Source organism: Paroedura picta, chromosome 11, assembly GCF_049243985.1.
Source record: "Paroedura picta isolate Pp20150507F chromosome 11, Ppicta_v3.0, whole genome shotgun sequence".
NCBI lineage: Eukaryota > Metazoa > Chordata > Lepidosauria > Squamata > Gekkonidae > Paroedura > Paroedura picta.
Genome location: NC_135379.1, coordinates 64173663 through 64199116, shown reverse-complemented (window position 1 = coordinate 64199116; position 25454 = coordinate 64173663). Strand labels below are relative to the sequence as shown.

The following is a 25454-nucleotide window of genomic DNA, read 5'->3' as shown; positions in this document are numbered from 1 at the left end:
CCCCGCGGGACTGACAGGAAGGCCCTGCTGGGGGCCGCGCTCCCCTCGGCAGGAGGACTTCCGCCATAGAAACGCCAAGGCCTAGAGCGGGCTCGTGCCGTCCCATTGGTCGCTGCCCCGCCTCTTCCGCCCCCTGCCGGGGGGGGGGAGAAACATTGTGACGCGCCCGCTCGGGGCTTGTGACGCCATCGGGGGCGCGACGCGGCGGCTTCCCGGGGGGTGGGGGGCAGGAGGGCCATGGCGGCGTCGAGCTCGGGGCGGGCGCGGCCGGTGGGGCAGGAGGAGCTGCGGCGGCTGATGCGGGAGAAGCAGCGCCAGACGGAGGCGGCGGGGAAGAAGAAGCGAGTCGAGTCGCCCTTCGCCAGATATCCCCACTGCCCGCCCGCCTGGGGCCCGGTCGGAGCGGCTCTCCCGTGGCGGCCCCCTCGCCCTCTTAGGCCCTCCCGGCCCGCCTTCCTTTGCCTCTGCTTAGACCAGGCAGGCGGCCTATTTCCCGAGGGGAGGCAGGGCCCAAAAGGTCACCTCGCTAGACACGCTTTGGGGTGAAAAGGGGTCTGTGTGTTTATTTAAGGCAGGGGTAGTCAAACTGCGGCCCTCCAGATGTCCATGTACTACAATTCCCATGAGCCCCCTGCCAGCGAATGCTCCTGGGAATTGTAGTCCACGGACATCTGGAGGGCCGCAGTTTGACTACCCCTGATTTAATGTATTTGTCTCCCCTCTTACCCCCAGGGGTATCCACAACAACAGCAAAGCAACATTTAGGTGGGTCGCTGAGTTGGTCTGAAGTCGCACCTTTACAACTTAGTTTTATTCAATGACTTGAATAAAGCTTTGTTGGTCTTAAAGGGGTCTTTGGACTCACGTTTTGTTCAATGCTAAGCAGAAATTAACACTAGTGTAAATCTGCCGCTGAAACAAAAAAACCCTCACTCTGCCCCACAGCCATCTGGGGTAGTGGAAAGTGCTGTCGAGTCTGAGCCAACTTTTCCAACCCCTCATGGGGTTTGCCTGCAAGAGACAAGCAGAGGTGGTGGTTTGCCGTTGCCTGCCTCTGTGTAGTGACACTGGACTAGTCCAAGTGGTGTCCGGGGCCGACCCTGCTTCGCTTACAAGAGCTGGTGAAGTTGGGCTAACCCTCACTGGAAATCTCTACCAGATAATGCTGCTTCGGAAGGTGAGGAAGAAGGAGCCCTGCCTTCTTTCTCCTTTGAGCCATTCCATAGGGATAGAACTGCCAGCCAGAGTTGGTTGTGTGCTGTAGCATTCCCTAAAACAATGGAGCTTAAAAGAGTTAGGCGCCAGAATTAGAGTGCTGAGAGATTTGTTTTTTCCCTTAGTATTTCCTTAACTGAAAACTACATATAACAGTTTGGGAAACTTAAGTTGCTCGTTGTGCAACGTGCCTGTGAAGAGTGAACTGTTGTGGCAGACCCACATTCTTGGGAAACAACACAAAGAGGTGAGAACTCATGTTTTATTTTGTAACGTATTTTTATCAAGTCTGTTATGCTGCAAAATGTATTGGTTAAGAAAGGCAGACTCTAATCCGGAGAGTTGCGTTTGATTCCCCACACCTCCACCTGCAGCCAGCTGGGTGACTGTTCTTGCAGAGCAGTTCTGTTACGGCCTGCCTAGTCCAGCATTCAGCACCCAGGACATGTATATCTGGCACAAGCACTGCAGTTGTTTTTTGTATGAGAAACCTAGCTAAGAAAAGGAATTTTTGGCCTACAATTTAAGAAAAGTTCATTTGTTGGATTATCTTTGATTTATTTCATTAGTACTATTTTTAATTGTTAACCTGTTTTATAAATAATAGTTTGGAGCAGTTATGGATATATTTTGCAGATTATTTGTTTAAAATATCTCAGTGCTGGCCTGCTTAAGGCAGCTGACAATTAAAAATTGGATGGGGGATACGCTTCTAGGTAACACTGTGTGTGAACGAGACCTTGGGGTACTTGTGGATTGTAAACTAAACATGAGCAGGCAGTGTGATGCAGTGGTAAAAAAGGCAAACGCCATTTTGGGCTGTATCAACAGAGGCATCACATCAAAATCACAAGATGTCATAGTCCCATTGTATACGGCACTGGTCAGACCACACTTGGAGTACTGTGTGCAGTTCTGGAGGCCTCACTTCAAGAAGGACGTAGATAAAATTGAAAGGGTACAGAGGAGAGTGACGAAGATGATCTGGGCCCAAGGGACCAAGCCCTATGAAGATAGGTTGAGGGACTTGGGAATGTTCAGCCTGGAGAAAAGGAGGTTGAGAGGGGACATGATAGCCCTCTTTAAGTATTTGAAAGGTTGTCACTTGGAGGAGGGCAGGATGCTGTTTCTGCTGGCTGCAAAGGAAAGGACACGCAGTAATGGGTTTAAACTTCAAGTACAACGACATAGGCTAGATATCAGGAAAAAAAATTTCACAGTCAGAGTAGTTCAGCAGTGGAATAGGCTGCCTAAGGAGGTGGTGAGCTCCCCCTCACTGGCAGTCTTCAAGCAAAGGTTGGATACACACTTTTCTTGGATGCTTTAGGATGCTTAGGGCTAATCCTGCGTTGGGCAGGGAGTTGGACTAGATGGCCTGTATGGCCCCTTCCAACTCTATGATTCTATGAAAAAAACACAGTATAAAGCAAGCTAGGGGAAATCTGGGGAAATGAGATCCCTGCAAACCTTTCTGGATCCCTCACACAGAACCTCTGTATTTAGTATTGCTTTCCATCTTTGAAACGTTTAGCCTTCCTCAAGACTGGAGCATTTTCTTTCCTGAAGGCATGATTAAAATATATAGGTTTGTCTGATTATCTGTTGTAGTAGGCTTTATACAGAGAATGGCCCCAGAGGAAGATGCAAACTAAGAGGAGATTCTGGTGGCCAGGGAGATAATAGAATGCAGGGTGAGTGGGTGGGGAAGGAGGCCGTGGTATTCGAAAAAGGAGATGACATAATTCAAGGGGGGGGCAGGTTGTGGTATTTGAAAAAGGAACCCTGGAAGGACTGATCACCACTCTATCTGGACAGTGTATTATGCAGTCAATGATAACTTTGAGCTGGCTGCCAAAGCAGTGGGAACAGGGGGGACTGATCAAGAAGGGATGAGGCTGGCTGCTTGTAGGTGAGCAGCTGATGGGCCAGAAACTGCCTGAAAACAGCACTGCTTAAATTGTGAAGCCCTGATTGACAGGACAGCTTCATGTTCCTGTCTTCATGTGTGTTCATGTTTTATCAAAATATACTGTTTGGTTATGTCGGACCATGTAGAGGCAGGAAAACCCCACCAGTCTCTGATGATCCCTCCTGCTTATTTCTGGCCTCTGCTGCTGCCTTTCTCCCCCTCAGCCTCCACCACCTCATTCCATTCCTGCATCCACTTTCTTTGTCATCTCCGCCTTTCAGCCTTGCTTGCTCATCCACCTGCTATTGTCACCTTCCTTTGCTACTTGCCCTCCTTGCTTGCATGCCTGCCGTGCTGGTTTTGTCCCTTTCATTTGGTTACTTGCCTGTTTGCTGCTTCCTCTGCTGCCATGGAGAGCAGTGATCTTGCACTTTCTGCCTTTCTTTGCCCACATAGTTGCTCCTGCAGCATGCCCTTTCCCAATGAACTCTGTCCATTGCCTGCTGCCTCCCCTCCCACCAGTCCACCTAGGAGCTGCTAGCAGTGCAGAGCCTCCCTGCCAGAATTCTCCCTCTCCCTGTCACATGCCTGGCCATTGCCCACTCCCACCAGTTAGTTACTTGCATAACTTGCTTGCAATGTGGATCCCCCTCCCTAAAAAGCTTATTTTGCAGAGTATGGGCAGCTCTGTACCCCAGACATGCGTAAGGAGCACCAGACAGCTGGTTGAGTGAAACCCCCCCCCACACACACACAGACTAATCTGCCTCATACTGAATCAGACCCTGAGCCCAGCAAAGTCAGTTCTTCCTGCTCAGACCAGCAGTGGGTCTCCAAGGCCTCAGGCAGAAAGGGGTCTTCTGCATCACCTGGTCCCTTAATTGGAAAGGCCGGGGGTTGAAGCAGTACCTCCTGGGATGGTGGGGGTTGGCCTGGGCAAGGGGAGAGAGAAGGCAGAGAAGGACTATCTATTTCTACCTGCTTGTTCCGGCTTCCTCCTCCTCGTGGGACAGCTCAGAGTGTGCTGCTGCCTGTAGTCCCGGCCTCACCACCATGGAGGTCCTTGCCCGATCTCCTGTCCCATGGTGTGATGTTCCATGACATGAAGATCATGTACCTGCAGCTCAGGGACTCCTAGACTTCCCCCCTGGCTTGAGGAAGTTTGCAGGTCTCTGTGACGGACAGGCTAGGTTCTGCCTCTCCCTAAGAGAGCGGACGGAGTGTTGCGGGGTGGCAGTTGGCAGTTGGCCGGAAAAGAGGATGCTGAGAGCTGGGTGGAAAGGGTCAGTTGGCAACCCAGGGATCCCAGTTGAGAGAACAGGACCACAGGGCAGAAGCCAGACATGACTTCTACCTAACTGTCTTCAGTGTTATGTTAATGTGAATTTCTTGTTTTACTTAACTCTGTGGGCTGCGTGTCTCGGAGAAAGACACACACAATGTAATAGCTTGGTCTACATAGAGGCTCAGGTGGGTCACTGTGTGAAGACGGTGAAGAAGCGGAACAAAGTTTGAGTCCAGGGGCACCTTCAAGACCAACAGTTTTATATCCAGAACCAAACTTTGTCGGTCTTCATGGTGCCACCGTCCTCAAAGCCTGATGACCGCACGTATGAGAGAGTAGGAATAACTGGGACAGCGTTTGAGCCTAACCCGGCAACATCTGAGTGAAGGCTGGTTGCTAAAGGGAGTTGGGGTTCCCTGTCTGCTGCTGTCTCTCTGAGAGGCAGGGGAGGGGTGGCTCGGCCTCTGCATTTTAAGAGAGGCAAGAAGGACAGCTTGTGACATCCCGACACCCCTGCTTGTGAGCCTGAGAGCGAGTGAGGCTGGAGAGGACGGGAGGCACTCTGTGTGAGGGAAGGGGGGCTACAACCACCGGGATAGCGAAACCTTTTGCACATTGGTGGCGGAACAAGCTGTGGTTGATTGCGTTCTGAATGCTGCTTATTAATGCTGTTTGAAGGGACCAGGCTGAGATTTGCCCATACTAAAGAAAATGTCAATTTGTGTCATATGCTAAATAATTTTTTTGCTTAATTCTGTGCCTGGCCTTTTTGGGCATACAGTCCTGGCTGAATTTGAAAGAAGTGTTCGTTTGTCAAATATTCCGAGGCTAGATTCAAAGCCCATTTTATATTGAAATAAAATGGGCGCTAGATGGGCTCTCCCCCCCCCCCCCCGATTCCCAAAGGCTTCTGCATGGCCGGGGATGGCGTGGGGTGGGTCTGCGAGGCAGGCCGCGCTGTCTGTGGGGCCGCAGAAGCCTTTCTCCTCCTCCCCCCTCTGGACTGGGGAAGGCTTGCGGGGGGCGGGGGTTGGAAATGAGTAAGGCGTCCTACCTTGGGTCTCTGCTTGCGGCTCCGGAGCGGGCGGGAGCTGCGGCGACAGTGGATTGCAGGCGCCTATGAGGCCATGTGCTGCGGCGGCTGCGGGCCAGGCGCAGTGTTTGCAGCGGTGGCCTAGCCGCGGCGCTGGCGTCGTCGCGTGTCAACGGGGGTGTGTTCGGCCTCATGGCGGGAGGCAGGCGTTTGTCGGGGCCTTGGTGCGGCGGTGGGCGCGAAGGCCGGGGACAGGCGGGGAAGCAGCCAGTGGTAAGTCGTGAGGTTGGGGGTTGGAAGGGGGCGGGCAGCGGCGGCCGCGGACGGGCGATCGTGGCCGGGGTGGGAAGGGCGCATGGTGGGTCAGCCGGTGGCAGAGGGTGGTGGTCGGTTCGCGACACAGGCGGGCGGCGGCGTTCAGGGAGGGGGGGTGGGGTGGCGGCGAGTTCATTTGTCGTCCAAGGGCAGTCGCTGGGCGGAGGGAAACTCGTTTTCCCGGAGCCCAGCGGCGTGGGGCAAGGGTCCTCCCCGGCAGCCATCCGGCAAGGATGGTGGCTCGGGAGGACTGTAGAGTTGGCAGCGCAGCGTCCGGGAGACGGGCCAAGTAGCCAATAGGGAGTCACGCTTTGCACGCCTCCCATTTGGCCACGTGGCCCTGGATTGCCACTCTGAGGAGCAAAGCGGCTCCTGATTTGCTCCTCCCGGACAGGGCCCGCCCTAACTCCTCCCCAACAGCCCTTAGCCTTTTATTTAGCCTTTTATTTAATCCGCTCCACAGGAGCGGATTAAAGATGGTCCAACATAGTAATACTTGAATGCCTGGGTTTTTCTTTCCAAGGATTAATCTGCGGTTTCAAAATTTCCTCCCCAGAAAGTTGCACAGTTAAAAGGTCTCAAGAAGTCAGTGCCGGCGTCCACGCCCGATGCCCCGTCATCTCACAAGAGGAAAACTGCAGACGCGGAATCTCCAGAGCAGAAAAAAGTGAAAGGTATGGCGCTGTAAGGTGGTGCTTGCTGAACTATAACCTGCAATTTTTCCATGGGTTTTGGGGTCCTTGAACACCTGATGAAAACAGCAAAACTTTGACTCTCTCGGGCTTGGGGGGGGGGGGGGAGTGTGTTTGCATGTGCAGGCTATGGTGATGAAGTATGCGAATCCTGAACGTACAGCTTTCTGTTTCTAGAGAATGCTGCAGGGAAGGACGTACAGGTCATTTGGCCAGTGTACTGATTAGCCATAGAGAAGCATTTTGCGTGTGAGCCATAGACTTATGGGGGGACTTTGGTGCATTCCCAGTCCATGGCAGAGCAAGGGTCCCACTCTGGAAGGAATGGACTTACCCTGGAGTAACTCTCCTTAGGACTTCACCACAAGAGAGGCAGATGAGGATCTGCAAGACCCTGCTGGTATCCCTGCTCTGCCACAGAAGCCCATTGAGTGACCTTGAGCCCAGTTACATACTCATAGCTTAACCTGCCTCACAGGGTTTTTGTGAGAATAAAACAGGAGGGGAGAATTGGGTCCCTATTGGGGAGCAAGGCCAGGGAATAAGTGAGGAAAATAAATAAAAATGTAGTCTGTACCAACAGTTGTTGAGGTTGTGTTCAGAGCTGCCGTGTCAATCATAAGCTGGGCCACGGTCCCCTGTGGTGCCTTGTGTCCTGATGGAGCACTGAGGTTGGTGTAGTGGTTAGGAGCACTGGGTTTGATTCCCCGCTCCTCATCCCCATGCAACCAGCTGGGTGACCTTGGGCTTCCCACAGTACTGATAAAGCAGTTTTGACCAAGCAGTAATATCAAGGCTCTCTCAACCTCACCCACCTCACAGGGTGTCTGTTGTGGGGAGAGGGAACTGTAAGCCGCTTGGAGACTCCTTCAGGGAGAGAAAAGTGGCTTATAAGCAACTCTTCTTCTTCTTCAGTAATCTCAGGGTTCTCTCAGCCTCCCCCCCCCCAGGGTGTCTGTTGTGGGGAGAAGGAGGGAAGGTGAATGGAAGCCACTTGGAGACTCCTTCTGGTAAAGGAAAGCAGCATATAGGAACCAATTCTTCTCCTCCTTCAACGGTCTTCAAGGGCCCCTTCAGGCTTGAGAAGGTTCTGCTATCCCATAGCTGGAAGCCACAGAACAAAGTCGGAGTCCAGGGGCTCCTTGCAGACCAAAGCTCCCCACCCTCCCTGCTGCTCTGATAGCAGGGGTGGGAATAACGAGAGCTTCCGCCATGTTGGGATTGTTTTTAAAGGTTTTTAATGGGTATTTTAATGGGGATAGGACTGTTGTGACTCACCACGAGCCTACGGGGAGTGGCGGGAAATAAATCTAATTAATAATAATAATAATAATAATAATAATAATGATAATGATAATAATAATAATTGGTGCGTGGAGGATGCCCCTTGAACCACAGTAGTTCAAGTTGTGATGTTCCCTGACTTCCCCTGCCCCCGTCTTGTTCTCCTTTGTGATGGTTTTTGTGAGAAGTCCAATGTATGTGGCTCAAAGCTTTGAAAATGGTGTCTTGATTCTTTTCCAGCTGCAGGTGACTGCCCGCATTCTGTTCCATCTGGGTAAGCTCGGAATTTTGTTGCTAAGTATGGATGGAAACAAGACCCTTTCTCCTCTGCTCGGGATGCAAATTAATCAGGTGGAATCCTGTGGATCCATTCTGCTGGGGGAGGCATTTGTGGCTGGCAGACGGAGCCTTCTGCTGTGTCTTGCAGCGAGTGAAGTTTTCTTTCATTAGAGGAAAGCTCCTGTAGGCGAAGGAGCAAGACGGGCTCTAGGAAAACAGCACAGGAAGCGGGACAAGGAGAGGGCCACATCCTGGGAGTGCTGTGGAAGCCAAGGCAGAGAGGTAGATCTGGGCAAAGTGACCCCCAGGGTAAGGAACGGGGACTGATGGCACTCCTCTGCAATGGAGGTCACTGCCAGAGCGTGTCTCCGGGCAGAAGGAGATGGGTAGCCCTCTGGAGGGGTCCGGAAAGAGCGGTGTGGCTCCTGGCTTACAAAGGCCAGGCTGGCTGCTGCCCTAGCAGAGGGGCTTTCCTCCAGCCAGACCAGGAGGCGTCCATTAATAGAATGGCTCTGTGGGATCCCACCCATCCTGATAACGTAGGAACCCAGACCGCTCTGTCGTCTCCTCCTCAGGCTGCCGGGAGATTTTTTTAGCCGGACAAAACCAGCGGATGCTGAAAGAGACTCTTCAAAGGAGTCAAGCCGCAGCTTATTGCCGAGTGACCAGGAGGCGGAAGAGGACGAGAAGGAGGAGGTGCCAGGAGTGAAAGAGCTCAGCAGCCAACGGCCTCCTTCGCCCTCGACCTCAGCACCTCCGCAGAAAGCATCAGGTGGGTTTGCAGCTGTCTAGGAACACCCCGTGGCCAGAAACAAGAGGTCAGAGTGGGACCTCACTCACTAGAAGGGTGCAAATCGGTCAGTGGGGTTAAGTTTCTTTTTTGCTAAAGTTGCGAACAATTGAGAGAGAGAAAAAGGGAGAACTGTGATTGAACGAGGGATCTTGTCATGTCATGACCAGAGGAGCACATTTCCAAATTTGAACATCTTCTGCTGGTTTCCCCAAACAATGCAGGTTTTTGGACTGGGGCGTTTCATGAGTTTCTGAAAGTCTGAAAAATTGTCCAGTTACTTTAGCAAGAGTAGCATCCTTTAAAGCAGGGGTGGTCAACCTGTGGTCCTCCAGATGTTCATGGACTACAATTCCCATGAGACCCTGCCAGCGTTCGCTGGCAGGGGCTCATGGGAATTGTAGTCCATGCACATCTGGAGGACCACAGGTTGACCACCCCTGCTTTAAACAGCTCTCCAAAGGCAGGAGGGTTCCAGAGGGACATTTTATCCAGTCCTGAGTTATCCCGAAAGAAATCTCCAAAGCTCAGCATTTTGTTTATAAGTTATATATTGTAAGTTATGTAAGTATTTCCACGTGCCATTCACGGTGAGAGGTATAGTGCCTAAGATATCTGGGAGACGAATCCCCGTTCATGCCATGGAGGCTCACTGGGTGGCCTCAGGTCGGTCACTCCCTCTCACCCTTCACAGGGTTGTTGAGAACAGAACAACGTAAACTGCTTTGGGTCTCTCCTGGGGAGAAAGGCAGAGGAAGAACATAAGACGAGCTCTGCTGGATCAGGCCAATGGTCCATCTAGTAGAGCTTCCTGTCTTGTGCAATGGCCAGCCAGCTCCCCTGAATGGCCAGTAACGGGACATAGAGGCCAAAGTCTTCTCCTGATGTCGCTCCCTGGCTCTGAGATTCCTGGGTTTAATGCCTCCTAATGTGGAGGTTCCCCTCAATCCCCATGGCTAGTAGCCATTGATACAAACGAATTAAATTTAAAAAAAAAACATTTTTTTCTGCAATGTTACTGTGGACTTTGCTGCTGCAATACATGCTCTTTAGACAATCATGTATGCCAAGCAAAACCTGGCATTCATTTGGCCTGATCCAGCATGGCTTCTCTTATGTTCTGTGATGTGTGTGTGTGTGTGGGGGGGGAGAAGTGCTCCCTTTTGGTCATGCTGAAGCTGCCACCAGGCACTTCCTCCAGGGAGATCTTCAGCTCTGATAAGGATACAGGACTGTCTCTCTCTCCTATGGCCAGTCCTACCCCCGCCCCCCAATTCAAGGGTGTTGTTTCTTGCAGACCACTTGGAGAACAAAACTACAGCATCCCCTGCGCCCCTGGTCTCCCATTCGGGCTCAATACAGAAAGCAGAAGTACAAGAAAAGATTGTGGAAAGGTACATTTGCATGCTTTGAAAGGTTCTAATCTGTGATAAATTAGCCTACAGATAGGAACGGAACGGTGCATTCAGCTCTCATGCAGTCTGTCTTTGTTCTCCATAGTAATCTGACTTTTCTCAAAAAGGGCAAAAGTCCAGTGCAATTATTTTATTTTTTTATTTTTTTTAATTTTTTTAAATTTATTTCCCTCCTCTACCTGGAGGCTCAAGGTGGATCACAAGCACATAAAATCCCTCACAAAACCCCTAAAACAGTAAAAAACTAATACAGATAAAATAGCCTATCGACCAAAAGTTGCGGCGAAAAAACTCATCCTAGACTGTCCCACATCCTGTGTACTACCGCCATTTTTTGAGGGGAGGGCATGATCGCCTATTTGCCCGGCCTCAACCATAGACCTGGCAGAAGAGCTCGATCTTACAGGCAGGGCCCGCAGCTCTTCTGGAAACTCATTCCACCTGGTCGGGGCCAGGACTGAAAAGGCCCTGGCCCTGGTCGAGGCCAGGCAAGCTACCCTGGGGCCGGGGACAACCAAAAGGTTAGCACTTGCAGAGGGGGGGCATAGGGCAACAGGCAGTCCCTCATATACACTGGGCCCAGACTGTGGATGCCCTTGAAGGTCAAAACCAGAATCTTGAACCTGATCCGGAAAATAACTGGCAACCAAATGCAGCAGCCTCAGCACTGGCTGGATGTGGGCCCTCCAAGATGTACCTGTGAGAACCCTACCCGCTCTGTTTTGGACCACAAGGGCCTGATAACTCTTCCCCCACTGCAACCCTCTGTGTCTGGTTGTGGAGGAGGAAGGAGCGTATCCAGCTCAAGGCTGTACCCCTTATCCCTGTACCGGCAAGGCGGTTCGCCAGCAGCTCATGATCCACCACATCAAAGGTGGCCGATAGATCTAAAAGAACCAGCACGGCTGAACTGCCTTGATCAAGCTGGTGACAGAGGTCATCAAACAAGGTGACCAACACCGTCTCCACCCCGTGGACAGGGTGAAAGCCAGACTGGTATGGGTTGAGCGCCAAATTATCTTCCAGGAACTCTAGGAGCTGGTCCACCGCAGCCCTTTCCACCGCCTTCCCCAGGAAAGCTAAATGCGCAACTGGTCGGTAGCTAGCAAGGTCATGGGGGTTCAAAGATGGTTTCTTGAGGAGAGGACATACCACCGCCTCCTGACGGAGAGGCTGATTCTGTGAAGGCAAAGGGGTGACAGGTTACAGTAGATGAGGCATAGTGCAGGGGGTTGGACTAGATGACCCAAGAGGTCTCTTCCAACTCTATTATTCTATGTTTCTATGGTTTCTATGTTTCTATATAATAAAACCCCATAAATTCTCGCTTACAACGAAGGCAGCAAGCGGTCAGATACCCTTCTAATTCCTCCTGATCCTATTCCTCCTCATTCAGCTGGAGGACAAGTCTTCTTCCACTGGGACTGGGTGCCGGATCTAATTTAACATCGGGGGAATGGGGGCATCCTCAGGTGGAATGCCGGGACTCTGCCCAGGCCTCAGCCATATGCCTGGTGGAAGAGCTCCATCTTGCAGGCCCTGCGGAAAGCTGATAACTCCAGCAAGGCCCTTGGCACTTCCGGGAGCTCATTCCACCAGGTTGGGGCAAGGACCGAAAAGTCCCTGGCCCGGGATGAGGCCAGGTAAACGTCACGGGGGTATGGTACAACCAGTAGATTCATACCCGCAGAGTGGAGGGCACTGCCGGGGGCATAAACAACCCAGCAGTCACGCAGGGAAGTGGGACCCAGATTGGGTATGGCCTTGAAGGTCAGTACTTCAACGTGCATTAATTAGTATCATTTTTTTTATTTTTTAGAACAGAGGTGCTCAACCTGGTGCCCATGGCCACCATGTTAACCTCTGATACCTTTCCTGGCGCCTGCTGAGGGTTTTCAGGAAGTGGGTGGGGCCCGGAGGGTCTTTTGCTCAGCAGGTCTTCTGATTGGCTGTGCAGATTTTTTTAAGTTGCTTTAGCAACTGCGATAACAGCACAAGGCTCTGCATCCTCTCAGGTAAGGGGCATTTCTACAAGAAATTTATTTATTTATTTAGATTTCTATACTGCCCTTCACTACGGCTCTGGGTGGTGAATGTGGAATACTTACATAGAATCTTAACAATTCGCTCTTAAATAAAGCCTCTGGAGCGGCCACATTCATCAGGCGAGCGCTAGCTGTTCGCCCAGCCTCCGGGGCAGAAGGTTCCTCGCCAGCGAGGACACCACTTGCCTGCCTCACACCCTTCCCCGTTCCTCTGCCACAGCAACCTGACTGCTGGCAGCTCCTGAGCTGTGCCGCTGCCCCTGCCTCCATCTGCCACCCGCCTGTAGTGGTGCTCACCATACAGGCCAGGCGGTCACGATGCACGTGGAGGCCGCTGCAGTTGTGCTCCTCGCCTCGCTGGCCCCCCACCCCCGGCGCCTGCATCATGGGTGCCTGCAAGACAACCTGCCCGACGCCAGCGTAGGCAGCAAGGGCCCTTCTACAGGCGCCAACATGAGGAGCGGGTGCCGCCAGCCTACCTCCCCGCCCCTACAGCGGCCTGCCTTCCGCCCCCAGCCGCCCAGCCGCTCGCGCCCGCTCTATTTTTCCTACAGTGGGCCTTAAAGCTAGTATATATATTATAATAATACTATAAGTAACAATTGTAACATATCATGGCATAACATAATCATAACATAACATGAAACCTTGAACAGTGTTTTAACAGTTGAAAGTGATTTTTAACAGAACAACAGTGACAATCCCTGGGCAGGTCAGATTGGTCAGTCATGGGAGGGACATATGGGAATACATTCATTTTAAAAGGCATTCTGTTAAACACATTCTGTTTGAAATGTGAAAGAGTTACTGTGTAGCTGTGTTGGACTGAAGCAAAAGAACAACATTTTGAGTCCAGCAGCATTTTTAAGACCAACAAAATTTTATTCTGGCTATTAGCTTTTGGATGCACCTGAAAGAGTGTGCGTGCACCAGAAAGCTTATCCTCCGAATTAAACTTTGTTGGTCTTGAAGGTGCGAGGGGGCTTGACTTTTGTTCAGCTGCTGTTGGAGTCCTGCGTGCCCTGGCTCCCAGAGGTTCTGTGGTTGCTCCTGCCTCCCTTCGACAGTAGCCACGTTGTGGTTGCAGCTCCCCCCCCCATGTCAAAGTCCCAGGGGTGGGTTTGGGCCCCTCTGCTTTAGAAGGCTTCTTCGTCTGCACGTCCCGCCCCCCTCTAGATGCCGCTACTCATTGAGCTTTGGCATTACTGTTTCATGTGCTGTTGTGTTTTTCTGAAGGGATTAAAAACGTGCATGGTAAGAATTAGCCGATGCTAAGCTGTCGATTTAACTTTTCAGGAGAGAAAACACAGCCGAGGCCTTGCCAGAGGGGTTTTTTGATGATCCGGAAGTAGATGCTAAGGCAAGTGTGATGTGTTACGGTTATTTCTTTGTGTTAGTACTTTGAGGAATTAATCCAACGAGCTCAGATTGCAGCAGTGGATTTACATAATCCCTGAAGGGCCTTCCTGGTCTCTTTCGCCTAGATGACGTTAAGCCAGGGGTAGTCAAACTGCGGCCCTCCAGATGTCCATGGACTACAATTCCCAGGAGCCCCTGCCAGCATTCGCTGGCAGGGGCTCCTGGGAATTGTAGTCCATGGACATCTGGAGGGCCGCAGTTTGACTACCCCTGCGTTAAGCCACCGACTTGTTTTCTGTGTAATCATCAGCTGATTGACTGTCGGCCTGTTTTAGTGGTCTCTGCATTGGGATACTTTAAAGCCAGACTAACCAGGTTGCCCTCGTATTGCTCATCAGGGCTCAGGGTTTCCTCTGACCTTATGATAGTCTTGTCAGGGAGTTCTCATGAGGGTTGTGTTCTTCGGCTCGGTTCAGCCGCCTTGGCGATCACCAAAACCCGAGGCGGCATGTAGGAGACCAGCACCACGGTGCGCAGAGGGGGGTGGCAGTGGCGGCGAGCCAGTTGGCGGCCGCTGTGTGCAGCCACCATCTGGTGCGCCTCTGCTCCTCCTCTCCACACCGTGGTGCTGGCCTCCTCAGGCTTCAGTGATGGCGGAGGCGGCTACGCCAAAGTGCACATCATGCTCTGAAGGCACGGGCAAAGGGAGAGCAGAGTCGGTGCATTCTGTTGAGCATGCGGCCTTTTGGAGACGCCTGTGCTGTAACTGCTGGCCCCAACGGGGTGTCTTCGGTGCATGTTGGACAGGATTAGAGCTGAACGGTGGGCGCTGCCTCTCTTATCAGCCGTGCTTGGGAGCCGTCCTCTGACGGACGGTCGTCTTCAGCTGTAGGAAGGCACCTCTAGACGTGGGTAGACGAGCACCTTCAACTGGGAGAGAGCAGCCATCTGGACTGAGCTGTCGGGCTGCCAGCCTCCAGGTGGTGGCTGGAGATCTCTTGGAATCACAGTTGATCTCCATGCAACAGAAATCAGTCCCCCTGGAGAAAAGGGCTGCTTTGGAGGGTGGGTTTTATGTTGAGGGCTCATCCTTCCCCAAGCCCCTCCCTCCCCAAACCTCCAGGAATGTTGCAACTCGGAGCTGAAATTCCTACTGAGCAGGTGGCAAGATCCAAGCCAGCAACAGGATGTCCTCTCATAATGCCTCCTGGTGTGTTGGGTAGTTGGTGGGTGGGTGGGTGGCAGCCCCTCTTCTTGCTCCTCGTTAAGCAGAGCCCTGTCCTCTCCATCCCCCCCCCCCATCCAGTCACTATTTTCCTGCAGAGTGGCCGCTGGAGAGGCTCCCCCCAGGAACAGCCGCTGGCCGCTTCCCTGACTGGTGGAACCTGCCTTTTACACTACTTGAGGTTACTTCCCTTGACAAGCTCCATAAAGGGACGTTTGGTGACCAAGTGGGCGGCCTTGGCTGTAGGAGCTTTCCCTGCCATGGCCAAGAGGGAGGGAAACGTGTCCTTGAGTCAGGCTCTGCCCCCTCGGAGGCCATGTTGAGCTGCAGTCCTTTATAGATTGCCGCCATGTCTGCAGGGACTTGGTGTTGGGGGTAGAATGACATAGCTGGAGACGGTCACGGGTTAAAACAGCAAAAGGGAGCAATTCTGTTGCCCTTATAGGTGCAGGGATGGGTTTGGAAACACCTGTGCAGCAGGGAGGGACTAGAGAGAGGGACTTGGCAGGATTGCTGTGACTGGGTGGCTCTTGTTCGCTTTGGCCCTTCCGGGGACTGGCGGAGCAGCAGCAGCAGAATAAGTTAGGCAATTTCAGCCAATGTGCTGGGAACTGCAGAAACGGGATTTCTGGGAGCAGAGGACTCCAGGAATGCTGGCAGCCCCAAAGGACCTCCTATGTTTAGTGCAGCTCAGATCCCTGGTCCTCACACGTCTCTCCTGCCTTTACTTTGGGTTCAAGGGAGCTTAAAATAATGTTAAAAACATTCCCAGTTAAAGTAAAAAAATATATAGCCAATCTCAAATCCTGCCCCCCCCCCCCAAAAAGATGCCTGCCATTCAAAGTGCTTCAGAAGCCTGCGGGGGTCCTTGATCCTGTTCTGAGCGACCTGCCTGGGTGTGGGCTGCCCTTCCCCCTTCCTGGCAGGGTCAGGGGACTGACCTGCACACGGTGCAGCATGAAGGGAGGATAACCTCCAAATCTGCCCAACATCAGCTTGGGCCGCCCAGGGGCATGGGAAGAACTGCAGAAAACTAGCCCTTCAAGGAGGAGAAATCTAGTGGGGGGGACTTTACTTGGAAGAGGCTGCAAGCGGGGATGCTGCTGCTGCCATCAGCCGCTCCAGTCTGAAGGAGACAGTCCAGAATCAAGCTTGTGTCATGCAAGGCATAACTGGCCAGTGGGGATGTTGAAGGCCGGGCCAACTCCTGTGTGGATGCTCAGCTACGTTCCCTACTGAACTGAACAGGAGCTCCCATTGTTGTGTGTGTCTGTGTTTGCTGCATCCTTCTTGATCTTGCATCATTATTCAGTTCAGTGAGGCTGGTGCCGAACTCCCCACCAGAAGGGTTGTAGCTCTGCATGCAGAAGGTCCCACGTTCAATCCCCAGCAATTCCAGCTAAAAGAACCAAGCAGCGGTGATGTGAAAGACCTCACCCTGAGGCCCTGAGGAGCAGCTGCCAGTCTGAGTAGGCAATACTGACCTGATTCAGGATAAGGCAGCTAGGTGTGCTTTCCAGTTGCTGTGTTTGTCTTGCTGCTCTTGCTTCCCAGGTAAGACCCCCCGATGCAAGATGCCATTAGCTTGGGTTGGCCTCAGTGTGTGGAAGGAAGGAATGCTTCTGAAGCAGTGTTAATATTAGGAGAAGTTTAAAGCAGCTACTGATGGAACATTTTTGGGAGAAAAGCCTTTTAAAATGAACCTTTATTATAGTTCAGTATGACGTAACCTGTAAATAAAGGCAGACCACAATACAGAGCCCAAAGTATTATGGTCCCAATGACCACAATGAACGAAGCCAGGGACTGAAAGAGTTACATAATCTTGTGATGTTATTTTGAAATACTTTGCATCTTAAAACACAGTTAGTCATCTAGAAGTAAAATCTGTCTGTGACTTGCATTTAGCTGGCAAAGAAACAAATGCACAAAACATAGAGCTGGAATCAAGCTGCTGCAACTAATTCTCTGAATCCTGATGTTTTGGTGGATTGCAAAAAGGTGGTTGCCGGCTCTTCGCAAGCACTCTTCAGGGAGTCGCCCCACCAGAGCTGCCTTTTAGCTTGATGTTCACCAGGCGTGGAACCTCCACCCCAGCCCACCTCTTCCACCCTCTTGGCAGGAGTGATGTTGGCTCCAGGTGTGACTCCGCCGGTAGAGGAGGAACCTGTGTGCAGTGATGAATTTAAAGTGTGCATCATCTTCCTGATGCTGTCTGGTAGCTCAAGAGAGAGCCGATCCCCAGCCAAGCAAAGGTGCTGTCTGTCTGAGCGCCGTACTGTTGGTGCCAGCGGATTGGCTCCTGGTATCGGAAGCACACCTGAGATCCGGTGGAGTGGCCCGGCATGAGTGACAAGGCAAGAACCCCCTGGCTCAACCTGCTCCTGTCGCAAGTCCCCCCCCTCTGCCCAGGGGCCCTGCTGGCAATCAGGGACAATATTGATATTTTCTTCAGGGTAACGTGTGTGATGCTTTGAAACACTTCAAAGTGCTACATAAATGCCCAGAGCTTTTGGTACACATGTGCTGTATGAGGGAATGAGACTTCCACAGCAGTACAAGATTTGTAAATTTATGGAACAGGCAAGGCTCTCTTTCTGGCAAAACTCTTGCCACCTTAATGTCCCGTCCCCCCTGCTCTTTGTAGGAGATTCTGCCCCCCCCCCCCAGCTTATGGTCATTCAACTCCTGTAAGTTGAGGTGTGTTCCCTCCACTGCACTTTTCTAGCACTGCCATCAGCTCTTGCAAATTAGTAATCGTGTTTGACTTTTGAAACCATCAATGCTGCAGTTTCTTGCCATGCCTATCAAGTGGAGCCTTCTGTCGGTCTTTAGAACAGGCCAGAAAAGGTGCTGCAGCATCAGAAATGCCCGGTGATGTCAAGACATTTACTTCTAGCTGGCATCCGCAGTGGGTGCGTGAAGGCAGAGCGAGTGGTTTATCTGGAGCCAGCCCCCCCTCCACCCCCCCAAAAGGAGCTGTGAGTGGTCATTTCCAGAGCTGCAGCCGCTGTGCTTGGGAATTATCCTCTGCCTGCAGCATTTAGCAGCAGTAAAACCACCGTGGGGCTTAAAGTGTCTTGGTTCTGTCCTTAGGTGCGGAAGGTCGATGCGCCGAAGGATCAGATGGACAAAGAATGGGATGAATTCCAGAAGGCCATGCGGCAAGTCAACACGGTCAGTCGGCGCTTTTGGTCTTGAGTCGCTTTCACAGCACCCCTGAGTGCAGAGCTGGTGCTTGGTGGGGGGGCTGCGTTCGCCCACTGCCGGCCTTAGTTCTGTGGGTCTACAAAGTGCATTTTAACTGGCTGCTGTCCAAGAGAGCACCCTGCCTATCCCTGCTCACATTTTGGTTAAAGGCTGTCTTCTTCTAAATCTATTCTTGGGCAGTAGGCAAAAAGAAAAAGCACGGTGAAGATTTGTGTGGTTTATTTTCTTAAATTGATGATTCATGGGCTCTGTATAAAGGAAAACACAATACCACAAGACTCTGCTGGAGTGGCCTTTTGTCGATGTTAGCTTGTTTAAACTCTGCCTTTTACTTGATGAAACTCGTACCCATTGAGTCTCTTGTTTCTTTGCACAAAGAGTCTGTATCTGCTGCTGGAGATGCTGGGCTTTGTTGTGAGCTTTAACAGTGCTCTTGTGTGTGTTTCTGTTGGAAGGCTGGCCTCCCTCCTCCCACCCGTGGCTCCATCCATAGCTTTCCAGTGGGGCCTGGCAGATTCTACCTGCCAGGTTCTCAGTTGTTTCTTGCCTTGGCTTTCAGGCCTCTGGTAAATTCCCCCCAAAGGAATATTTGGGCAGAAAGTGCTGCAGAGCAGTCCTCGTCCTGTTCCCAAATGCCCCTGGTGCCGTCAGCGCAGCACAAACTCACACGAGATCAGTAGTGGGCCCACTGAGTGATCCACAAGGGCTCTTCTTGCTTACAGGTTGACCACTGGCTGCACAGCATCCCCCAGGCATTCCACCTTGAGAAAGTATATGCTGAAAGAGACAACAAGTTAAAACATGGTTGGAAATGCAGAGGAGATGGTTAGCAAATCAAAATGAGAGCTCCTAGGCCTGGCTTACACTACGGGAGCATGTTGGTAAAGCATCCTAAGCTCCTCTTTGGGATATTGGTGCTTGGCTTTCCAGCGTTTCCCAGAATATGGCCGTGGCCCAGGGCAGGCCCAGCTCTAGCATTGTGGTGGGTGTGGAGGGGAGCGGGCCCCTCCCTGTCTGCTCTGCTTGCCTTCACCAGGCCAAGAGTGAATCGTGTTTTGAGTGTGCTGACATTCTGAAGGCCCTTTTTGGCCCTGCATGAACACCATGGCGGACTGTGCTGTGTGAGAAGGGAAAGCCAGCCTGCCTCCACATGAACCCACCAGTACAGGTTTCTGCTCACAAGAGCCTCTACCCTCAACAACAACCCCCCCCCCCCCATTTCTGCTACATTGGAAAATAACATCCTCTCTCTCCTGGACCAGATTTCAGAAGCAATAGTGGCTGAAGAAGATGAGGAGGGGCGACTCGATCGTCAGATTGGGGAAATTGATGAACAGATGTAAGTAGAAAACCCTGTGCTGTCCATAAAATGTCTCTGCCGAGTTGTTTCTCAGAAGGATAACTTGCCAGTTGTGTGATTTCACTCAGGGCTTGCTTCTTAAATGTTTAATTTGCTGATGCCTGTCTGTTTTTTCACCTGTCCCATATGTCTAAAAGACCAAAGGGAAGCAAAGCCTTTCAGCAAGATAAAAGTCTCCCAAACTTCGGCAAGTCACCTGCCCGTCCAAAGGGATCCCCCTGGAAATGCAGCACGAGCTCGCTGGGACACGGTGCTGCTAGACGTCTTTTTAGAACCTCTACATGCGCCCAGTGCAATAGCCATGGCTTGAAGGAACTGACTAGTGGGTTGGAATCACGAGATGGCATGAAAGGAAGCTCCAGGATCCCTGTGGTGCCCTCGGTCTCTGTCTCTGATGGAAAACGTACAGGACTCCAGACAGTGCCTGTCAAACTGGCATTTCCCCAGTTATCCTATTTAGGTGCCCCCGACACATTGACAGGATGAGCTTTGTGCCAAAAATAAGCAATATACAATTGGGACGAGACCAGAGGAATGCTTGGTTCTTCAGCTCTAGAGCACCCTATTCTGTCTGCTCCTTCCCCTGGCCAGGATTGCTCTGGCAGAAACATTAACATAGAATTGGGGGAGAGAATGTAGAACTCTTCAGGTTTCTTGCTTGTTCCAAAAAGTTCTGGGTTAAAATTCATTTAAGGTCTTGTCTCTATCTTTGGACACTGCTCAAGAAATTCTCTTCCTGAGAGCACAGGGAAAACTAACCTTGGAGAAGTTTAATACCTTTGGCTTTATTAAGGCGTGCATTTGGGAGGTCCAAGAAGCACTAGCCGTAACACTTGGCTTGCCCAACAGCGGTCATCTTTTCTCCTGTCACGAGGCAACTGGTTCAGTGGAGCTAAGGTATTCTAGTTCCGAGCATTCTCAACTTTTCTCAGTTTTCAGCTCTGGAAATGCAACTGGACTTTTTGATGATCAGTCTACTCTTGGAGTGGTGTAAAGGTTCTGAGGTTCAACAATGTGAGACCTGCAGGTTCCTATTTCTTCAGTGCTTTGTGTGCCATCAGTCAGTCTTAATGATTTCTAGTTAAGCCTTAAGATTGTTTTCATGCTCTTAGGTTAAAAGTGAGCCAGAATAGGGCTGGAATCACAGCCCGGTATGCAGTAAGTTATTCTGTATAGGCATCAAAAAAGAAAAACAGGAGCAGAGATATATGACCTGAGCCCTGCTGCCTTTCCCTGGGAAACAGTAAAGAACTTGCTGTTTCAAAGGGTTGGACAAACTAATCGAGGAATGCCTATGTCCATGTGTATGTACTTAAAAATCTGTCCCTGTACATTATGGAGAAAATCACGAACCAAAGGTTTGATTTGACTAACCTTAGTTCATGATGTTTTTGAACCATAATACGTTTTCCATCATACATGAGATGATGAGGCTGTTGAAAGATCCTGTAGAATTTTAATACTGATAACTTACTCAATTAACAGCACTAGAAAAACACAATCCATCAACTGGAGAAAAGATCAATTGTAGTAATACATCTTGTACTGGAATTGGCCTTCAGGCCCTGTTCCACCCTGCTCCCCAAAGTTTTTCCAACATCTGGAGAGGGTTCATTCTCTCTCTCTCTCTCTCTCTTTCTGTAACCCACCGCCACCACCTGACCTTTGTAGGAATTATCTGCAAGGAAGGTCAGGACTCCGGGCTTTCCTCGCAAGTGCTGAGGTCTTGTCTGTATGTTTCCTGCTGCCCAGTGCCTGGTTGCTGCCTTATGTGCCCCTATAGCTACTTGCCAACTGCCTTTCTTCCACCTGGCGCTCCTTTTAAAGTAGCTTCTCCAAGGTAGTGGAGCTCTATCTGGCACAGAGAACCACTCCCAGCTTTCAAAATTATAATGTGTTTATTTTCAAAAGAAAATATTCACAAGCATATTTTTAGCATAGCACCAGATTGAGCAAGAGTTTCCAAAAGAACTGGGTAAAATGCAAACCCTCTGTCCCTTTTGGTATACATGCTCTACCAGATTTTAGAATATAGGACAGGCTCCCTGTTATAGATCTTTACAGTTTCCATTCCCTTGCGCTTTCCTCCAGTTCTTCTGGCCAAAACATGGTTAATGGTTGCCTGCTCCAGACCTCAGCTAAAAGTTCTGTCTGCTCTGATGGACTTAGCAGCAAAGATAGCTTCCTTCCTTGAGTTTTATCATCTCTTTTCCCCACCCACTGACCAGATCAGGGAGGGTCAGAGGAGACTTCCCTGAAGTTTCTTCCTGAAGTTTCTCTACCTCCAAATCTCTGTTCCTTGCTTGGAGAAGGGGTGGAGGGACTGAATCCTCCTATTGTCTCAAACTAGACTTATTCACATTTCTTAAGGGGCAGCTGAGGTGATCCTGGAAAGCCATTGACTGCCTTCCTCCTCCCTGCCTGGTCTCTGCCCAGAGACAGAAGGAGAGAAACTCTTTAAAAAATAAAGTGAAGGTTTTGTATATTTCCACTCCCAAAGAAAAAATGCATTTCTTCACACCTCCTATAAAGCACTTTCATTATAGCACTCTTTATACTGGCTGTAATTTATCTTTTTTGTGCAATGGGGGAGGTGAAGGAGCAGCAGTTCCATAGAATAAGTGGCCCTGGACCTGCAGGTCCAAAAAGACTTGGAGTGGGGCCTCCCATAGTAACTGTGGGGCTGACAGCTGCAGCGTCCTTGGACGGCAGCCTCGGCATGGAGGATGAGCCAGACTGACTGCTCAGGATGCTCCCAGCCACAGAGCTGCACAGAGGTAGTGAGTCACTGGTTGCCCCCCAGCTCCAGCTGTTGCCCCATGTGCCACTCAGGTAAGTAACAGTGACCGTGTGACTGCATCCTCAACAGAACCAGCGTTATCAGTTCCCCCTACATAACCGTTTTGTTTCACACTCTATTTCCAGGAACATAACCACGATGTTCTTTTCTTGCCCTAGTGAATGCTTCCGCCGCGTCGAGCAGCTGCGGGACCGTCAGGAGATCATGAGAGAGAAGCTGAAGGAAGCGATGCGCCTGAGAGCCACCCAGACCAAAGAGGATGATGCTCTTGGTAGTGAGGATGAAGGGGAGCTGCAGGACCTGCTCTCTCAGGATTGGAGGGCAAAAGGGACTCTGTTGTAGCTCCCAGCCGGAGGGAAAGAAAATCTCTTGACCGATGCTACTCAAGTCGCAGCCTTTCGGTAAAATATTTATTTTGCAGGTATTATAAATCTATTGTAAAATGTGTTGACCAGCTTAAAATAAGAAATTAAATGTAAAAATTGTACAATATAAATCTTTTTTATACAGTCAAATGTTGCTTTCCTATTAAAATATATAGAAAACATTCATTTCCTCTGTAAATCAAATGTAGCCTGTGATACGTCAACTCAGCCTTTAAGTGCTCATCACTGTTTTGTGCACAACCCCTGAGGCATCCTTAGCAGTGCCAAGTGAAGTGGCTCAAGGGACTGTACGACTGGGGCTGTGCGGTCCCTCCTTTCCTCCTGGAATACAAATTCCCCTTTCTGGTCTTAATCACAGGTTATTAACCAGGACTCCTTCTCCGTCAGGTTTTGAAAGTGCATTCTGGTGACTGAATAGTTTTTTAGTCTAGCCAGGCAGAATTTCTGACCTCCACATTCTGTGAAGCTCTTTAATTTTTGGATTTTTGAAGTGGGGTGCCAGTCTCCTTGTCTACCTGCGCTGCTGGTGGTTGGTTGTGGAAGAAACACTGGTCATCTTCTGTTCCCACTGATGGTAGAGAGCCAGCCAGGCCCCTTGCTGTGGTCCCCAAACAGATGTCTTGGGAGGCTTGGCCAGAGGCCTTCAGTACGGGGAGCTGCTGTAAGCCTTGTGTAAGTCTTACACAAGCATTATGTAAGTCTTGTGATGGTCCTGTGGCACCTGGCCAGCTTTGAGTCCCCTTCCTATTGAGATATACACCAATTCTAAAGTCTTAAGTTCACTGATCATTAAGTCATAAAGTCAGTACTGATCTGCTGGCTTCATCTCAGTAATACATTGACCCTTATCCTGTCATGAAAGTGTCCTTCCTGGGTGATTCCTAAGTACTTGGCTACTGATCTGGTCATTGCGTGCTATTCTTTGCCTAGGTTTGATTGTGAGGGTCAAAAACAGAGCTGTAAATAGGTGCCACTGCACTGGGGAAAAGAAATGTTGCTGTATGAAATACTCCAGTGTAATTTTAAAGTTTTTAATTTATAAGGAAGGTAACTTGTCATCACCCTGCACAGTAAGGGTATCTTCATTTTCAAGCATTCTAAACCTAGAAACTCTGGGCTATAGACTGTACTTTGTCCACTTGTGTGGGGTTGCTGTTGGTTTTCCTCCTTCATTGACCCCCTGCTAATGGGGCTTCTCAGCATTCTCTTTTTCCTCACTTCTGTTACACATGACTTTTGCTCCCTCTAGTGGTCAATTCGATATTACATTGCTTCATGGTTGACATGTCTCCCAGTAGATTTAAACTGACATACAGTGTCCATGGGGTCGCGATGGGTCGGACACGACTTCGCACATAACAACAACAACAGTGTTGTAATATAGAGTTGACCACTAGAGGGCACAAAGGACATGCAAAACAGAAAAAATATTCAAAGCAATAGAAATCTACAAGGAAGGAAAATGAAAATGTGGAAAAGCTCAGAATTTTGGGAGTCACAGCAAGCCACAGTTGATGTGAAACTACTTGTCCTGCATAGAATCCAGCTTTATGTTAATATTTCCAAATAGTGTCTTGAGAAAATATGGTCACAAAAGCAATAGGATAAACGAGATGCTGAAGTTAGGCAAAATAAAAATTATTTTTGTTTTACATCTGACTTGGTGTTAACTTAATCTGGAAAAGCCTACTGAAAGTCCTTTCTTGGGAGAAAATCTTTACAGAGGTGGAGGTGCTGCTGTGAGCAACAGGGTTGGCTCTACAGCAGAGTTTTAAAAGCCTGCCTTTTACTTGGCACTCAGGATTTCACAGCCAAATGCTGGGCTGTGTTTGGGCTTCCTAGAAAAGCTGTTGGTCTCCATAGAGATCCCTGCCTACCTGCAGAGCTGAAAGTGATGGCCACAGTCTGTAAATCATCACGTGGTCTCAAGCAGGAGGCTTATAGCAGCCCAGTATGGGTTTTACTTGGATGCCAGATCTCCTACTTTGTAGCCCAAACTTGTTCCTGTAGCTCTCTCTCTAAACCAGTTGTGGCACGGCTCCTTCACCAACACTCGGCTTTGTGAGAGAGGGTACCTGGTAAACAGCCTTTTCCCTGCAGCCTTCCTGCAACAGAGTACCCTTTTTGCTCAGAGGGACCATGCATGGGAAAACTCTCTCTGCATGGGCATCACGCTTGCTGACTCTGCGTGTGTGGCTCTGGAAACCATGGTACAAACAGGAAGTTCTCAAGCTTGCTTCGATTCAGACTTTTGAGAACAGGCAGCAGGTGCTGCCCCAAAACAATCACCAAACGTGGGAATTTCTAAGCCAAGCAGGCTCCTTGTTTGTATCGATGTCCTCTTTCTGGGATGTCCTCCTGTGCCCATGAAATGGAGGGAAACTGACTTGGTGAGAAAGGAAGGGGGCTGGAAACTTATGGCCGCCCTGTTTTAAGCCCACCTGGCACGAGGGCGAGCCTGTGGAGCGGCTGAAAAAACCAAGCGTAAAGGGCGGGCGAGATCCTGCCAGAGATGAAAAGGGTGTCATGCTCTTTCCCAATAAGCACTGGGCTCTTAATTGCAATGATGTTAAAATCTTTTAATTGTTACTGAAAGACAAGCCGTATGTCTAATGAACTCAAGTGGTGACAAAGTCACACAAACGGTGTTTAAAGTGACAAATCAACAACTCCGTTACAAGCAAAGTTAAAAACACAGTGGCTGCACGTACGGACAAAGGTATGTTGTTTTTTTCAAAGTCAGGAAAACGTTTTATTTATAAAAACAGCTCATTTCATGTTACTGTCCAATCTGCACTGTGGTTTACAATACCCAGCAGCCCCTGCTTCATTCAGACCAGCCCAAGCATGAA

At 50.3% G+C, this 25454-nt stretch overlaps 2 protein-coding genes across 10 annotated transcripts in view; one reads left to right on the top strand and one right to left on the bottom strand.

The window, feature by feature from the left end:
* Nucleotides 1-194: 194 nt before the first annotated feature.
* ZNF830 (zinc finger protein 830) lies at nt 195-24254 on the top strand. The gene is made up of 10 exons (XM_077303719.1): nt 195-369; nt 1367-1462; nt 6314-6431; nt 7974-8007; nt 8588-8784; nt 10100-10196; nt 13559-13622; nt 17943-18023; nt 19319-19395; nt 22375-24254. Exons 1-10 carry the CDS (start codon nt 238-240, stop codon nt 22556-22558), a joined length of 1080 nt encoding a protein of 359 aa, XP_077159834.1. The 5' UTR covers nt 195-237; the 3' UTR covers nt 22559-24254.
* The window catches only part of LOC143820654 (poly(rC)-binding protein 3-like), a 254865-nt gene continuing 247669 nt past the window's right edge, over nt 18259-25454 (bottom strand). For 8 of the 9 annotated variants that reach the window (XR_013225439.1, XR_013225441.1, XR_013225438.1 and 5 more), the window contains one exon: nt 25161-25454. This exon is cut by the window's right edge. Coding sequence is in view for 1 of the 9 variants with exons in the window: in XM_077303716.1 (XP_077159831.1) it covers nt 18773-18833 (61 nt within the window). In the remaining 8 variants the exon portion in view is untranslated. Of the gene's footprint in view, nt 18834-25160 lie in introns of those variants that run through there. The other variant, XM_077303716.1, reaches the window with a different exon arrangement.

What these genes read in the sequence shown, in the direction of transcription:
- ZNF830 (XM_077303719.1), top strand. Translation starts at nt 238, where the DNA reads ATGGCGGCGTCGAGCTCGGGGCGGGCGCGGCCGGTGGGGCAGGAGGAG. An exon ending in AGTCGCCCTTCGCCAGATAT is followed by an intron (nt 370 to 1,366) that starts CCCCACTGCCCG and finishes AAAACTACATAT; the next exon opens with AACAGTTTGGGAAACTTAAG. An exon ending in ATCCGGAAGTAGATGCTAAG is followed by an intron (nt 13,623 to 17,942) that starts GCAAGTGTGATG and finishes TTCTGTCCTTAG; the next exon opens with GTGCGGAAGGTCGATGCGCC.